The sequence below is a fragment of the Protobothrops mucrosquamatus genome, unplaced genomic scaffold (genome assembly GCF_001527695.2).
Source record: "Protobothrops mucrosquamatus isolate PMUCROS unplaced genomic scaffold, P.Mucros_1.0 scaffold1407, whole genome shotgun sequence".
Lineage (NCBI taxonomy): Eukaryota > Metazoa > Chordata > Lepidosauria > Squamata > Viperidae > Protobothrops > Protobothrops mucrosquamatus.
The window spans coordinates 443,807-459,625 of record NW_015387592.1 but is presented as its reverse complement, the minus strand read 5'-3'; the positions used below and the strand labels follow the sequence as shown (position 1 = coordinate 459,625).

The 15,819-nt window shown below is 38.2% G+C and overlaps 1 protein-coding gene across 4 annotated transcripts in view; it reads right to left on the bottom strand.

Annotated features, from left to right (window-relative positions):
* The window catches only part of CSNK1G3 (casein kinase 1 gamma 3), a 43,995-nt gene extending 28,489 nt beyond the window's left edge, over positions 1-15,506 (bottom strand). For all 4 annotated transcript variants that reach the window (XM_015821842.1, XM_015821844.1, XM_015821843.1 and 1 more), the window contains exons 1-2: positions 15,466-15,506; positions 5,060-5,129 (exon numbers count right to left, since the gene is read on the bottom strand). In XM_015821842.1, the coding sequence (XP_015677328.1) occupies positions 5,060-5,123 (64 nt within the window). In that variant the 5' untranslated portion in view covers positions 5,124-5,129; positions 15,466-15,506. The remainder of the gene's footprint in view (positions 1-5,059; positions 5,130-15,465) is intronic.
* Positions 15,507-15,819: the final 313 nt, after the last annotated feature.

The window sequence follows — 15,819 nt, the reverse complement described above, 5'->3', positions numbered from 1 at the left end:
GGGGACAGCCACCATGTGAGAGACCTCAAGACCTGAGATGGGAGCTTCACCCTCTGGTGAGAGGCGCTGAGGTTTTGCCTCTGAAAGGGAAGCAGAAACCACTGCAGTTCCCTGGAGTGAAGTCTGGACCACGGGACAATTGCAATAGTTGAGACCATTTGCCCTAGTAGTTTGGATAAGCTGATGACAGATGCTGTCCGTCTCTTGTGAATCTGGAGGATGGACTTTTTTAAATTGTCCCGCGCTCCTGAGACAAATACACCCGACACTCCTTTGTGTCTATAATGATCCCTAGATGTAGTAACCTCGTAGTGGGGACCAAGTGGCTCTTGGGGAAGTTTACCGAGAACCCGTGGTCCTGGAGCAGCTTTACCACCAGTTCGAGATCTGTCCTGGCGGCATGGATGGAAGACGATTGGATCAGGATGTCGTCCAGATAACACTGAACCCTGACAGGTACCATCCTTAAGTGAGCTGCTAAGACCGCCAGGATCTTGGTAAACACCCTGGGAGTCGATGAAAGACCGAAGGGAAGGGCCTTGTATTGATAGTGACGGCCCTTGTATGCGAACCGTAGGAAACTCCGGTGGGCGAGAGAGATGGGGACATGGAGGTATGCTTCCGTGAGGTCGATAGACGTCAGGAAGTCCCCCTTTCTTACGCCTCCTAAGATGGATCTGAGCGTTTGCATCTTGAATTTGCGATATACAAGATGATAATTCAAGGCCTTTAGGTCCAAAATGGCCCTCCATCCCCCTGACACTTTTGGCAAGACAAAGAGTATGGAGTAAAATCCCCGACCTATCTGGTCCTCCGGAACGGTTTCTATGGCTCGTATGTCCAGCAGATGCTGGATGGCTTCGCCCATCAGAGCCCTCTTGGCCTGATTTCGAGGGTATGGGCAAGAGATGAATCTGGTCGGTGGGTCGGAGTTGAACTCCAGGAAAAGGCCGGAATTTATGGTTTTGAGGACCCATGCGTCCGTGGTGGTAGCCTCCCATTGGTGGGCGAACAGAGACAGTCTGCCCCCAATGGGAGGGACCGTCAGGGAGTCACCTGGAGCGACGAAATGGCCGGCCGCTCCCTCGAAAGGGCCGCTTACCCTGAAACTGTTGTCTGGGTTTGGTTGCCTGTCGGTCGTACTGCTTGTCCTGTCTGTCCTGTCTGGCCGGAAAGGGGCGGAAAGGATGTGAGTAATTATACCTGTTCCCGGCCCGAAAGGATTGCCGACGGGAAAAATAATTCTGACGCTTCTCTGGTTTCTTGAGAATATGGCTAAGGACCTTACGCTTATCCTTATTCTCGGTGAGGTAGAGGTTCAGAGCCTCGCCAAACAGTTTGCCTCCTTGGTACGGAGCCGCCGCCAGACGCCACTTAGACTTGGCATCTGCGTGCCAATGTTTGAGCCAAAGCATGCGGCGTCCCGAGATGCTGGATGCCATGGCCTTGGAGGCAAACTTGGAAGCCTGGAGAGTTGCATCTGATGCGTACTCCAGGGCCGCCACCATCTTACTAAGCTCCTGTTGTGACCGAATGTTGTCTTCCGGGGCACGGGCTTGGAGCTGTTTAAGCCAGCGGTGGGCAGCCCTGTTGACAAAGGATGCCAAGGTGGCCGCTCTAATTGCCCAAGCAGTCGCCTGGTGAGTCTTACGAAAGGCTAACTCACACTTACGGTCGTCCGCCTTGAGGGCATCAGAAACATCCCCAGCTATAGCGGTAGGGGAAACTAAGGGTCCAAAAGGTTCATCCACAGCAGGCACCTCTAGAGCCTCCTCCAAGTCTTTGGCCACGTTGTACAGCTTTTTGTCCGTGGCACTTGGGAGAGGGAGGGAGGCCGGAGCCGCCCATTGTTTCCTGACAGCGGTCAGAAACATGGGGGGACAAGGAATCCGGTGTTGTGTTGCTACCGGCTCAGTAAAGTTCGGATCGAATTCTGAGTCAGGTGAAACCGTGACCGTTGACGAGGAAGGTTCAGCCCCGGGTTGTGCTGTGGATGAGACCTTGCGGAGTAAGGTCACAAAGGAGGAAGGGTTAAACATACCACTAAATGGAGGAGCCTGAGTAGAGGATTCCTCCTCATCAAACATAGGGTACTCCTGCTCGTTGTTCTGGCCCTGAAGTGACAATCCCTCGGAACATGAAGATCCAGAAGGTGAGGAGGGGGCATACTGAGTCTCCGGCCCTTGATCAAGCATGGGCAGATGCTCCCTACTTATGGGTCTAGGAGGTACGGCCCTTGCGTCAAGTGCGCGGTCAACCGCCTGCGCAATTAATAGGGCCAGTTGATCCTCCGAAGGGAAGGAAGGCGGCTCAGTTGGCCAAAGCCCAGCTGCCGTGGGGGTAAAGGTAGCTTCTGGAGTCCCATGGTGTGATGGTTGGGGCATGTGGACATAAGACAGACCCTCAGTTGGGGGATTATCTATTCTAGCAATTTTTTGCGCCCTAGAGAATTCTTTTTCTAAGGCTTGGTGTCTCCTGTTAGCCTGTTTCTCTGCCCTCTTGGAGGTTTTACTAGTGGACCTGACCTTATTTTTGGATGAGGTCTTGTCAGATTCCTCCATAGGAAGTTGGACAGAAGTTGCGGGAACCGCTGAAGAGGGGACAATACCCCTAGAGGGAGGGCCAGTAGCCTCCATTCTCCGATAACACAGGGACTCGTGGGGACCCCCCGGTATCAAGAGAAAATTAGTCAACGGGAAGGACAGGCGCACTATAGTGTACGTCTGGAAACCCGGACACAACAAGAGCAGCTGGCTTTCTTATGCGGACAGGACAGACACACAGCCGGGTATGCCTGGAATCCGCTCTGCTCAAAGAGGATAATATAAGGTGCTCTGTGGGACCACCTTGTATCCTGAGGCCCAAAGGTAGGAGCACAGCAAGGTGCTCCCCCGCGCCCAAACGACAATGAGGCCTAAATTACAGCAAGAGACACCAAGACCGAGAAGGAGAATGTCCAAATGGTATGATTAAGCCAGACCACTGGTATTGTAAATGTAATTTATAAATCTATTACTGTTAAGGCCAGGTCTGAACTCCCAGGCCTATGTGAGGGAATCTTCACCCGACCCTAAAATAGCGGCCAGAGCCTAAAATGGCGTCCTGACTGAAAGAAGATGGCCCCAAACCGTAACTTGACCCACCACTGGGAGACCACAAGGCCTCGCTGAGGGCCTTCACTATGCAAATCAAAACAGCTTGTCAAAGATGGCGGCCGCGCCCAAATGGCTAATCCAAGTACTGTAGGTATCGGTAAGCCTAGGTCGTCCCTCAAACTGTCAATCAAATCCTAATGGAGCAAAGAAACGGAAAACAAAAAGGAGAAGGAATTCCTCTCCCCGAATTTCCCCCCCGCCACACGCCCCGGGCCGATCGTTTCGCAACCGCGCGTTACAAAATGGCAGCCGCGCATTTCAAAATGGCGGCCGCGCGCACGAATAACGGTCGGATTCGGCCCGAGGACTGAGGGAAATGGCCCGAAAGAGAAAAACACGCTGCGAGCGCTCCGAGAAATCAAAAAAATCGACCGCTTTTCGCGTCTCTGATCAGCCGCTTGAGCGCTGATCGGAGAGCCGTGTGGGGTGCGCGCACGCCCGGTCAGCTTGTATTTTGGGGAATCGAGGGGCCGTAAGCAGCCGAATTAAATGGCTGCTCTTCCAGCGTTTAAGGGAAGGGATCGGTTTGCCGATCGCCGCAGCCGCAGCCGCGAACTCCGAAGGATTCTCTGGGGTCTAACAGCCGTTAGACCAACAGAAACTCAGTCGCCTTGTTTTAAAGCTCCTGGAGGGAGGGGAGAGAGAAGGGGCCCCCTTCTATCTCCCTATAATTATTTCCCCCTCCTACACGACAGAGCTGAAAAACGGTGACTGAGGATCTTTGAAATCCTTTGTAAACTGAATAATTTGGTAAGGAAGACCGAATTAATTAACAATTATCAAAAAGTGGGAAGTAGAGATGGAAGATTCACAGATAGTCTAGACTGTACCTAAGAGCCAGAGTTGTACGTTCTGTCCATGGGCAAGATCAAATCAAGACTGNAATGATTCATAAGCAAATCAAATAATGAATTTCAATAAAATTGTACAAAGGCATAACCTGTAACATTTTTCTCCTAAAAATCACTTTATGTCCTCAAATTTCATTGTAACAAATTCCCACTTCATTATAAATAAAAATTTTAATGAGACTACTTTAATAAAAATGAAGGAAATAGCTAATGCTTTTTGCTGCAAGCCTAACCAGTAGATATACTTTAAAGCTTCGAGGACACCTTTCATTAATATCTAAAATAGCAAACAAGTCCATTTTGAAAATCAGTGAAATCTTAATTTATTATAAATTTGTTCTGCAAAACCTTATCTCACAATGACGACTTTTATAATGCAAGTCATAGGAAATATGTGTATAAAATGCTTGTAAATTTTTACCTAGCTCTCTCAATGAGAAATAGAGCATCTTGTTTGAATAGATGATGCCTTATCAAAGATTATTGTACCTTTTAAAAAATTAAACATTTACCTTGTGTATGTAGTATCAAACCTATAGCCACATATGACTAAAGCACATTAACTTCTTTTTCAATTACAAGGCAGTTTGAAAAGGATGAATTACGAGGATGAAGGTACTTTGATGGGTGACTTTACCTGTGAATAGCTTATCAGGCAAATGCTAAATGTCACTACACTAAAATGTCTAATTTGCTATGTATCAATAATACGTATCATTAAATGTTTCACTGTCTAGTACAGCAAAAATGTTCTAGTTAATAAGCTTTCATAATCTAAATGGCAATTTCCCAATTTAATACAGATATTGCAAAGTAAAATATTGATTAAAAATAAAATTATGTTATTTAAATAATTAAAATATATTTAAAGCAAAACAATTAGAAATAATTAATTAACCAGGTTATTTAGCTTTTAGCCACAAGTTGACTTAAGGGTAAAAGGCTGAGTAAAAACTGATCAAATCTTGCCTGCCAATGAAAGGACAAAAGCTAACCTGACTGCCTTATCAGATTTAGAGAGTCTGAGAAGACTTATTAAGAAATTATACTTACCTCCAGACCCTAGCTGCTTGTAGAATCTGTATTCCAAGTGCAGTTGTGGTGCTCTTGACTTCATTGGCTCCTGGAAAAACCAAAATTTTCCATTCTGAAAGCCAAGATCTATACCAATACTGATCATAAAAAGAGGCAGGCAGAAATAGATTTATTTGCAGATATGTAACTCATTTGCTGCACTAGTAATTGCCCCGTTACTTTCCCCATGGGAAAAAGAATGCCTAAGCACTCTTAATATATGAATCAGATGCATGCCTAAATAGCTACAGAATATATAGTATGGACACAGTGTTTCTCAATCTCAGCAAATATGTGGACTTCAGCTTCCAAAATTCCCCCACCAGCATATGATATATACTTATTCTAGGGGCACCATATACTCCTATAGAACAAATAATAATAATAATAATAATAATAATAATAATAATAATAATAATAATAATAACAACAACAACAACAACAACAACAACAACAACAACAACAACAACAACAACAACAACAATAAAGTTGGAAGAGACCTTGGAGGTCAACTCCCTGTTCAGGCAGGTAATCCTATACCATTTCAGACAAATGGCTGTCCAGTCTCTTCTTAAAAACTTCCAGTGTTGGAGCATTCACCGCTTCTGGAGGCAGGTTGTTCCACTGGTTAATTGTTCTAACTGTCAGGAAGTTTCTCCTTAGTTCTAGGTTGCTTCTCTTCTTGATCAGTTTCCATCCGTTGCTTCTTGTCCTGCCTTCAGGCACTTTGGAGAATAGTTTGACTCCTTCTTCTTTGTGGCAACCCCTGAGATATTGGAACACTGCTATCATGTCCCTCCTCATCCTTCTTTTCATTAAACTAGACATACCCAATTCCAGCAATCGTTCCTTATATGTTTTAGCCTCCAGTCCCCTAATCATCTTTGTTGCTCTTCTATGTACTTTCTCTAGAGTCTCAACGTCTTTTTTACATCGTGGTGACCAAAACTGGATCCAAGTGTGGCCTTACCAAGGCATTGTAAAGTGGTATTAATACTTCACGTGATCTTGATTCTATCCCTCTGTTAATGCAGCCTAGCACTGTGTTGGCTTTTTGGCAGCTGCAGCACACTGCTGGCTCATATTTAAGTGATTGTCCACCAGGACTCCAGGATCCCTCTCACAGTTACTACTATTGAGCAAGGTACCACCTATACATTTGTATAGGTACCACCTATACATTTGTACTATTGAGCAAGGTACCACCTATACCTGTACATTTGTTTTTTCTTGCCTAAATGTAGAACCTTACTTTTTTCACAACTGAATTTCATTTTGTTAGATAGCGCCCAGTGTTCAAGTCTGTCCAGATCCTCCTGTATCTTAAGACTACCTTCTGGAGTGTTGGCTATATTGTTTGAAATGCTCAAAGACTCATCAATCTTACTGGAGCATAATGTGACTCTATGGCTATAAACATTTATTACCATTTACCAGATTGGTAATTGAGTTTACTGCTTTCTGGAAAAGAATAGGCTAGCCACCGTCACCCATTTTTAAATTACTGCAATATGACTGCAAGTTCCTAATATTGAAGTTACAGTGACATACTTAGACATGCCCAATGTTGAATCAACTGTGTGACCTACCTATTAGCTACAGAGCTAATCAACTGTGTGACCTACCTATTAGCTACAGAGCCAGGTTCAAAGCTTTGCTTTCAGCACGTTCAGAAAAGGCCTAAACAACTTTGGATCAGAAACTGCCTTTCCAGAAACTGCCTTTCCAGAAACAGGCTGGGCAGTGGCTAAGATTATCAGATGCTGTCATAAGATTTTTGAGATTTTTGTTACAACTTCACATATACTTTCTCTGTAATAGGACCTACTTTCTAGAAAGTTTTGTACTGCAGCATTTAGAAGGTACCTACTATTATATAATTTAGGTTTTTTTAAGAGTTATCTCTTCACACAGGCCTGCCTTATCAGATTTTGTTCTGTATCAAGTATTTAAATATCAGAATTTTTATTCTCTGTATACTTCAAAATATATTAACATTCCAATTCAATACCTAAAGTTATTAAAGAAATATTCTACAACTTTCTAGAGCAGACTTGAACAATGTTTAGGGGCATGCAAAAGGAGATAAAACTGCCTGAGGCAGAGTCAAAATCTCCAGAAAATTTGAAACAGAAGAAAACAATTGGGAGGGGGGGAGGGAATTGAAATACATGCAGTACTTTTTTTTAGTACTCTTACAGGTATGTTTTGCTATGCATATTTTAACTAGATTTATCTGTAAAATAATAATCTTTTATTAACTGAAATTATGTTTTATTGCAAATGCAAACTATTATACTGTACTTAAAGAAATGCATTCTGTGCGGCAGATCACAGTCCAGGGGTTTCCCCTTGAGAATCAGTCCTGAAATCTATTTTGTTTATCCTTAATATTCTTCCCTTGTGTGCTTCATCCATGATTGTCCAATAATTATTTGCATTTGGTAATTATTGCTAGGCTTATTAGTCTGAGAAATTAATTCTCACCCAATGCTGATATTCAGATCTATTAGTCTTTTGAAGTCTTTGATGAATACACATAGTTCGCTATATTGAAATGTCTTATTAACGTTTCATCTTCAATATCCTTTCATCACCTCACTGTATATGGTTGATATGTTTCAGCCTAATGGTCCCTTTCATTCTTTATTGTGTTTTCCTCCAGTCTACTGATTCCCAAATTATTCCAGTGTCCTCCACTGAAGCCTCAGGCTTTTGACTTATGTTCATTTGATTCTCTTCCAATTTATGACTCTCACAAAGAAAGTTGTATATTTTTGTGTCATAAGTATTCATAGGATCAGGGAGTTTCTTTTTTTGTATATATTTTATTAATTTTGTAGGGTTAGGATTAGGGTTGGGTTTTTTTTAAAATAACATTCTTAATATTTAGCAAACAGCATATTGTCTGGGTTCATGTATTTAAAAAACAATAAATAAGAGTTAATTTCTATATTATCATAATCAATATGTTAGTTAATCACTCAATAATCTTCTTCTTACTAGTATATATTCCATGTTACATAGTATATATCATGTTCCTTTCTCTCTAACTCGCTTTTCTAGCCATTGGTAAAAATTGTCCCATGTACACTGAGTCTTCTTTCTCTTTTATCTTTAATGTCAATCTGTCCATTTCTGCACAATCTAAAACTTTCTTAATTAGTTCTTTTCCTGTTGCTGCAGTTAATACATGTAAAATTAGATATATACAATCTTTCTCGTAGTTTCCTCCTATTATGCCTAACAGAAACAGTTCTGGCTTGAAATCTATATGTTTTTTTAGTCATTTTTTCCAACCATGTGTGTATTTTTGACCAAAGCCACCACCTTCGTTAATTTAGCATTTCTTTCCCATAATCTTTGCCAGTTTTCTAATTCTATATTATGTCCAAAGTTCTTTTCCCATGTTATCATTGCTTCTTTTACTTGTTCCTCTTCCATCTTTAAGTTTAACAAATATTTATAGTTTCTTAATCAATTTTTCATCTGTTTTTAGCAGTATCTGGTCAAATTCTGTCTGTTCTTTATAAAATCCCGTTGTTTTAGCATCTTTTTCATATCTCGTTTGAATTTGAAAGTATGGCCACTATGATACCTTGTTCTTGTAAATACCTTGTTCTTGTAAATCTTGTCAGTCTTTCAATTTCCCTTCTTTGTCCAAACTATCTTTATAGGTCACAACTTTCTCGTAATTGATTAAATTTGGGTAAACAAATGTTTCCATTGTTGAAAGCCATCCAGGTATTTTAATATAGATTTTCGCTTTTATTTTTTCCCATTCTAGAAGAAGTGCATTTCTTATAAAGTGGTTTTGAAAGTATCTATGTATTTTATTCTTCCCATACCACAGAAAGGCATGCCATCAAGTTGAAGGTATAATAGTCTTTTATCTCTAAGCATTATCCACTCTTTTAGCCATGTTAATATAGTTGCTTGGTAGTATAGCGTCCAGTCCGGCAGTCCAAGTCCTCCACTTTTTTTTGCTTCTTGTAACATTTTCAGTCTAATTCTAGCTTTTTTTTTCTTGCCAGATAAATTTCAGTATTGTTGTATTTAGTTCATCAAAAAAGGTTTTTCCCAGTCTTATAGGTATTGTTTGAAATAAAAAGACTATTTTTGGTAAGATATTCATTTTCACTGTTGCTATTCTCTCCAGCATTGAAAGTTGTAATTTTTTCCACTTTTCCAGATCCAATTTTATTTGTTTTAACAATCTTACATAATTGTCTTCTTTTATTGTTGCACATCTTGCTGTTAAATAAATTCCCAAATATTTAACTTTTTTGACTATTTGAAGGTTTTTTTGTTTTTTTGCTAGTTGGTTTTTTTGTTTTTCTGTTAAATTTTTAGTTAGCACTTTTAGTTAGTCTTTTCTGTTTATTTTCAACCCTGCCACTTTTCCAAATTCTTCTATTTTCTCCATAAGCTTAATGCTTCTTTCAAGCGGTTCTCCATAAGCTTAATGCTTCTTTCAAGCGGTTCTATGAAAACCAAGTCATTTGCAAATGCTTGTAGTTTGTATTTTTCATCTTTTATCTCCAATCTTTTAATTTGTATATCTTGCCTGATATTTCTATTCAATATTTCCAGTGTTAATATAAATAATAGTGAAGATAATGAACATCCCAGGATCAGGAAGTTTCTGATGGAGAAATCTGGCATTTTTTCTGGTTGTTTCCCTTGGTTATTTCATACTCAGATTAGTGCAGTCATCTTTTTGCAGATGCTCCTGACTTCTCTCTCCATCCTTTGAATCCGGAACACTACACTTGGGTATTTCTAAACCTTCCATTTTATACTTATGTCTCATTACTCCAATTCCTATTTCAAGCCAGTTTAAACTACCGATGCTTTTGTTTAAGAGCTTCTGACTCATCAGTAGTTGCCTGCTTGTTCCTCTACAATCATCCTCTTCCTACATTTGAGCAAGGCCTTTTTAATATAGATTATAAATTCTATACAGATATGGCTTCCCCTGGCCCCATGATGTTGGGGAAACTGGCCCCATGTTGTTGGAATTGGCTTCCTTGTTCCTTTTATTTTTGAGAAAGTTTGATAACCCTTTCAAGGGGGTTTAAAGACCTATTTACTGACTTGTGGGTGGGTATTTTTTTTTCTACCTTATGGGCAGCAGTTTCTAGTTTAAAACCTGTTTTATATTAATTACCAAGAAAGCAACTGTCTGAAATATTACAGGGTAATTCATCATTTAATACATAGCATTTTAGAAAAATGTATCAATCCTTTTTTTCAATAAATAAATTAACATTTTATGTTAGGGAAACATATTGCATTTTTATTGTATGCCTTCGTGTCTCCACTCTTTTCCCATTTCATTAAAAGAAGCAATTTATTCAACAAATCAACTATAAATTCCTTATTCAATGATAAAAAGAAAGTAAACTCATTACTGCTTAAATTGGCATAAAGAAGTTCAAATAATGCCTTTATTGACTGGAAAGTAATTTGGGCTTCTCAAGTTTATAGCAATAATGGAGGCATAAGGCTATTTGAAGTCTTTAGCATAACAAATACAGAGGCTGCCTAACATTCCAACATCTTAGAAACTTCTGGAAGGTGTAGGTAAGCTTGAACATATGCAGGAAAAGAGATTCCTCTTTTTGACAAAGACAACAATGGAAGATTTCACTTTCTAATTAAGTAGATAGCCTAGCTGACTGCCAATATATTATAAAAGGAAACACAGAAAAATGGATATATTCTAAACATGCAAATTTCAGCAAGATTAATAAAAAATGAAAAACAGATTTAGAAAAAAATTACAAAGATTACTTTCAACTGGACAAAATATAACCCAAGATGTATATTTGTAAAATCCAAACAAAGCTAGAAGCTTAAAGACTGAAAAGCATTATATATCAAAACTGACTCCAAATATATACAAGATATGCTCAGGATATGAATATTTATCACAAAAGCATGTGGGCACTACTCACAAAGTCTTTGTACCTTAACTGGTAAGGCTACCAACCACAAGGGATTAATACACACACTCACATATAAATGCTCATGCATGATTCCTAAATCCAAATGAAAATAGCCAAAGAGAAACAGAGAAAGCAGGCAGAAACCAAAACACAAGGGAAAAAAGGGTACAAACTTTTCTGGGAGAAAAGATAACAGATAGCATTGAACAAAAAAAGGAATCAAAGCACTAACAAAGATAGAATACTTTAAAATTACAAACTGGGAACCAGTTTTGCGTTGCAACAGAACGGACGCAGGAAGGAGGGCTCTGCCTTCCATGCCCAATTTCACCCTGCTGGGGCCCTGAAAAGGGCCTAAAGTTGCCCCGAAGAGGCAATGAAGAAGGAGGGGTGCCTTGTTGATTCCAGAGAGACGGCTATAAATACATACTGAGCTTGGACTCTTAATCTCAAGAGCTAGTGGGAAAGAAAGAAAATTTTGACTTTTGAATTCGTCTGGCTGCAGGGAGGTTAAACATTTTGAACATTGGAACACTGTGGATTACAACCTTGCCTGACTGATAATTTTCAGGATATATGAGACAAAGGATTACTATAAAATTTTGCCATTAGGACTGGATTATAAAGGCTACATATAAAGACTAGAAAACTAGAGGAAACTTTGTTCCACTCTTATTGAGACTGTTGACACTAGAGGATTTCTAGGAATGATGCCTCAAGAAAAAACAAATACCTTTCAGAAGGAAATATTCTCCATGCTACAGCTAATTCATCAAACAATTGTTACACACAAAAAGGACATAAAAAGAAACCATAATGAGACTAAAAATAACCTAGATGATATAAATGACCAAATCTCCAAATTGAAGCTACAACTGGAAAGCTCCCAGATAACGACTACAAAGTATGAACAAATAAACCAGAAACCAGAGGATGAAGCAGAAGAAACGGACCTATAGATGGAGGAGATAGGAGAAGGGAAATATGGACTGCCATACACAAATAAAATACTGCAAGACCTACCTATAACAATGAAAATACAAAAGATCTCTTACTCCTTTCTCCAAAATACACCTGATGACAAGGAAGAAAATTCTAGAAAATGGAACACAGAATCGGCAGGGGAAATGTTTAGGGAATGTGGATGGGCGGAGTTCCCCCCAAAAATACTCTACCTAAATTGTCTTCTTTATGTCAAGCAGCTTTCACAAAAACAGCTTTTACAAAATTTTGGGGCGATTTAATTGCCTTGGCCCGGAAAGCTACTTGGCAAAGAAAGAAAGCGAAAGTTAGATTTAAAAAACAGAGGATTTGATCTATTAGAGGGGGGCACTATCTGTTTAATATACCTGTTTGAATACGATTAAAAGAATGGATGACCCTTAGATATAACTAGATTTTTATAATGGAAGATATGATTTAGAATTAAAATAGCATTTTTTTTTCTTATTTTGATATGGGAAATCTGAAAATAAGAGGAGGATTGGTATGAATATTTTTTTAGCTATATAAATGTAATTAATATTGAGAAAATTATAAACGACAAAGATACTTTAAATATTGATGTTAAATCAAACTTTAATAAGAGCCTGAAAAACAGGATATTGACTTATAAATTGATATTATTTGTATAATACTAGTAAAATATGATGAAGATGTCTATATCTAATTTTGTATACATCAATAGTACCAAGAATTATAATTGCCTAATGAGAGGAAAATGGAAAAATATGCAGAAGAAAGATCAAGGAAAAAATACTGGATTATGTAGTACTGAATAGATTTATATTGAAGAAGTTAATGTTAAATATGTGAAGCCAGACAACATGTTGTTTACTAAGCTCTAAAGATTGTAATTTTTTAAAAAAAATTAATAAAACTTATAAAATAAAATTACAAACTGAACTCAAACCAGTTATATTAAACTGCTCAGCAATAGGGGCATTATAAATATTATCTTATGAGAGATCGAAGTTGAGGCAAGTGAAAAAAATAGCCAAGATTATCTGAAGGTGGGTTATAACCCAGTTCTCTAAGTATGGCAGTTCCAATCAATCAATCTGAAGAATTTTCTTTATTCCAAGTTGTGTTTTGTTTCATTCATTCATTCCTAATTAAATTTATTGGCCACCCAACTCCAGCAGATCCTGGAAGGCATGCATAACTTGAAAAAAACCCTAAAAACAGCTAAAGCTAAAGACTAAAACAGCAACAACAAATTCAACAAAATAAAACAGGGTCCATTAAACAAATGTGGACATCAACCTCAGGCACGGGACCAAAGACAAGTTTTCAAAGCTTTCTGAAAACCTAGGAGAGCTAGCATTGCCTTTACACTGTTTCAGACAGTAAAAGACACAATAGAGAAGGCACTATTTCCTAGATTCCACAAGATGGCAATGTTTAATGGAAGTGACCTGAAGCACACACTTTGCTGAAATGTACTGGATGGGCAAGTAGTACTTGGAAACAAGTAGTTTCTCAGATATCCAGGCCCTATGCCATACAGAGCTTTAGAAGTAAAAGCCAACACCCTGAATTGCACTCAGAAGCCCACACAGCTCACATAGCAGTGATGACATACATCATACATTGCCACTTGGGGTAGAGATGTAGAGCTGGGTAACATCAGCATAGTGATTTTATCATACCCTCAACTTCCGGATGACCTAAACCAGTGGCTTCATATAGATATTGAATATGAGAGGAGAGAGCATTGAGTCCTGAGGCACCCTGCATGTGAGGAGCTGCGGATGTGATCTTTCTCTACCTGTCAACACCAATTGGAACTGACCACCACGGAAGGCAGTGAACCACTAAAGCACAGTAACTCCCACTCCCTAACCCCCACAGCCAGTCCCGAAGGATACTGTGGTTGATATTATCAGTTACAATTTCATGTAAAGAGTCAACATAAATTTAATATAAACTGTATTAATGGTACATTTAATTGCTAGAAATTGCTTGGAGAAATGCTGGAGAGTTGGGAAGCTGACAACAGTTCAGAGTTGACCCAACTTTCTTGGTAAACTTGAAATTCAGATACTATTCTATCCAATCATCATTTGGGCTTTTTTAAAAAAAATACCTTCATTTTATTTAAGAAAACTAAACAAAGAGAAAACAAAAAAACTGTCAAGAAAAGGACAACAATAAGTGTGCATGTATGTGTGTCTTTGTGAGTGTGTAGGCTTCTCACACATAGTGTATATGAGATGTAATACTTAAGAATAAATTTCAACAATGCAAAATTACAATATTGATACTTTGAATAGGAAGTCATATAACATCCACGCAATGAACTAGTGATTGCTAGCCGAACCATCAAAACTATTATCATAGTACATGCATCTTTTTATTTCATCAGAGAGAGTAACGGATTGGTTGCTTCCAATAATAAGCAATAACCTCACTCCTGTCCCCAAATCCTTAAAACCTTTTCTATTCTGCCCCATATACAATATATAACTCTCTTTGTACAGTATAAACAAATAAGATGAATGGGAATATAGACCAACGGTGTGCAAAAAAATCATGCTTCAAGTTCAAAAGCTTCATTTGAAGTTCAGAGCAGGGCCTTCAAACAAGTTACATTCAGCCACTCCAGAAGTGCTTTGAGTTTGAGCTCAAACATGTTTTTTGAGTTCTGAATATTTTTGGCATGGTCAGAGCACTTGGTTATTGGGTCAAAGTGTTTGGGGGTTTGAAATATTTTGTGCAATTCTAAATATAAGCATGCACATTCAAACATTTCACCTCTTGATATCAATTTTCTTCTTTATCCAGTCAGAGATAAGAGTTTAGGTACAGCTGCAATTCTGGACATGTTTACAACTTTTGCATTACTTTATGAATATGGGATGAAGGCATTCTGTATTTCCTACATTAAAATGTGCATTGCCATATTGTTTAACTTTCAATTATTAACTATTAATCATGCAAGAGATTGGAAAAGAGAATATTGTTCCTGGATTGCCTTTTCTTAACTTTATAGAAATTAAAAGAAAATTTGAGCTATGAAAGCATAAAAGAAAACGCACTTCACAAGAAAATAGTCTATTTTTTTAAAATCACACAAATACTTTTCTTCCAATCCTAAGAAATAAGGTTTTTGGATATGAATAATAAAATTATATTACTTTCAGAATTATTTCACGAGGCCAAACTCTTACTATGTAACATGGTAAACATCAGCACAGAGCTTCTTTATTTTGACTTTCATGTTAAAGTGTATAATTTGAAGGGATATATATGTTACAGACTTGTAATTTAAAATCTAAAAGAGTGATGGGGGAGGGATATCCAAATAAAACGAGACAGCCTGTATCCCACTGAAATTATTTAAATAAGCTCAATGATTTTTTTAACTTCTTGAAAACAACAGATTAAAATCTTGTGCATTTTTATCTCAAATAATAACTAATGTTAACTTACCAGTTTAATTGCCACATATTCATTAGTATACAAATTTTTCCCTTAAAAAATAAAAAAAAAACAGGAATGTTAGAATTTATACCTCTATATATAAGAAAATTCATCCTTAGTCAAATTATCTTCAATGAAAGTATAAGCAAAAAAACAAACATATTTTAATAGCTTATGCAAAAATGGCATGCATTAGTTTACAGATCAAAACACACTAATATAATTCAATCTTTTGGCTTATCTTTTTATTTCAATGTCTGAACATTATTTTAATATTCTTTTACTTGTGCTCATAGTAGCTAACAATTTAATATATTCAAATGTTACCTTATAGTTAAAACATAACAGTGCACATCTTAAAAC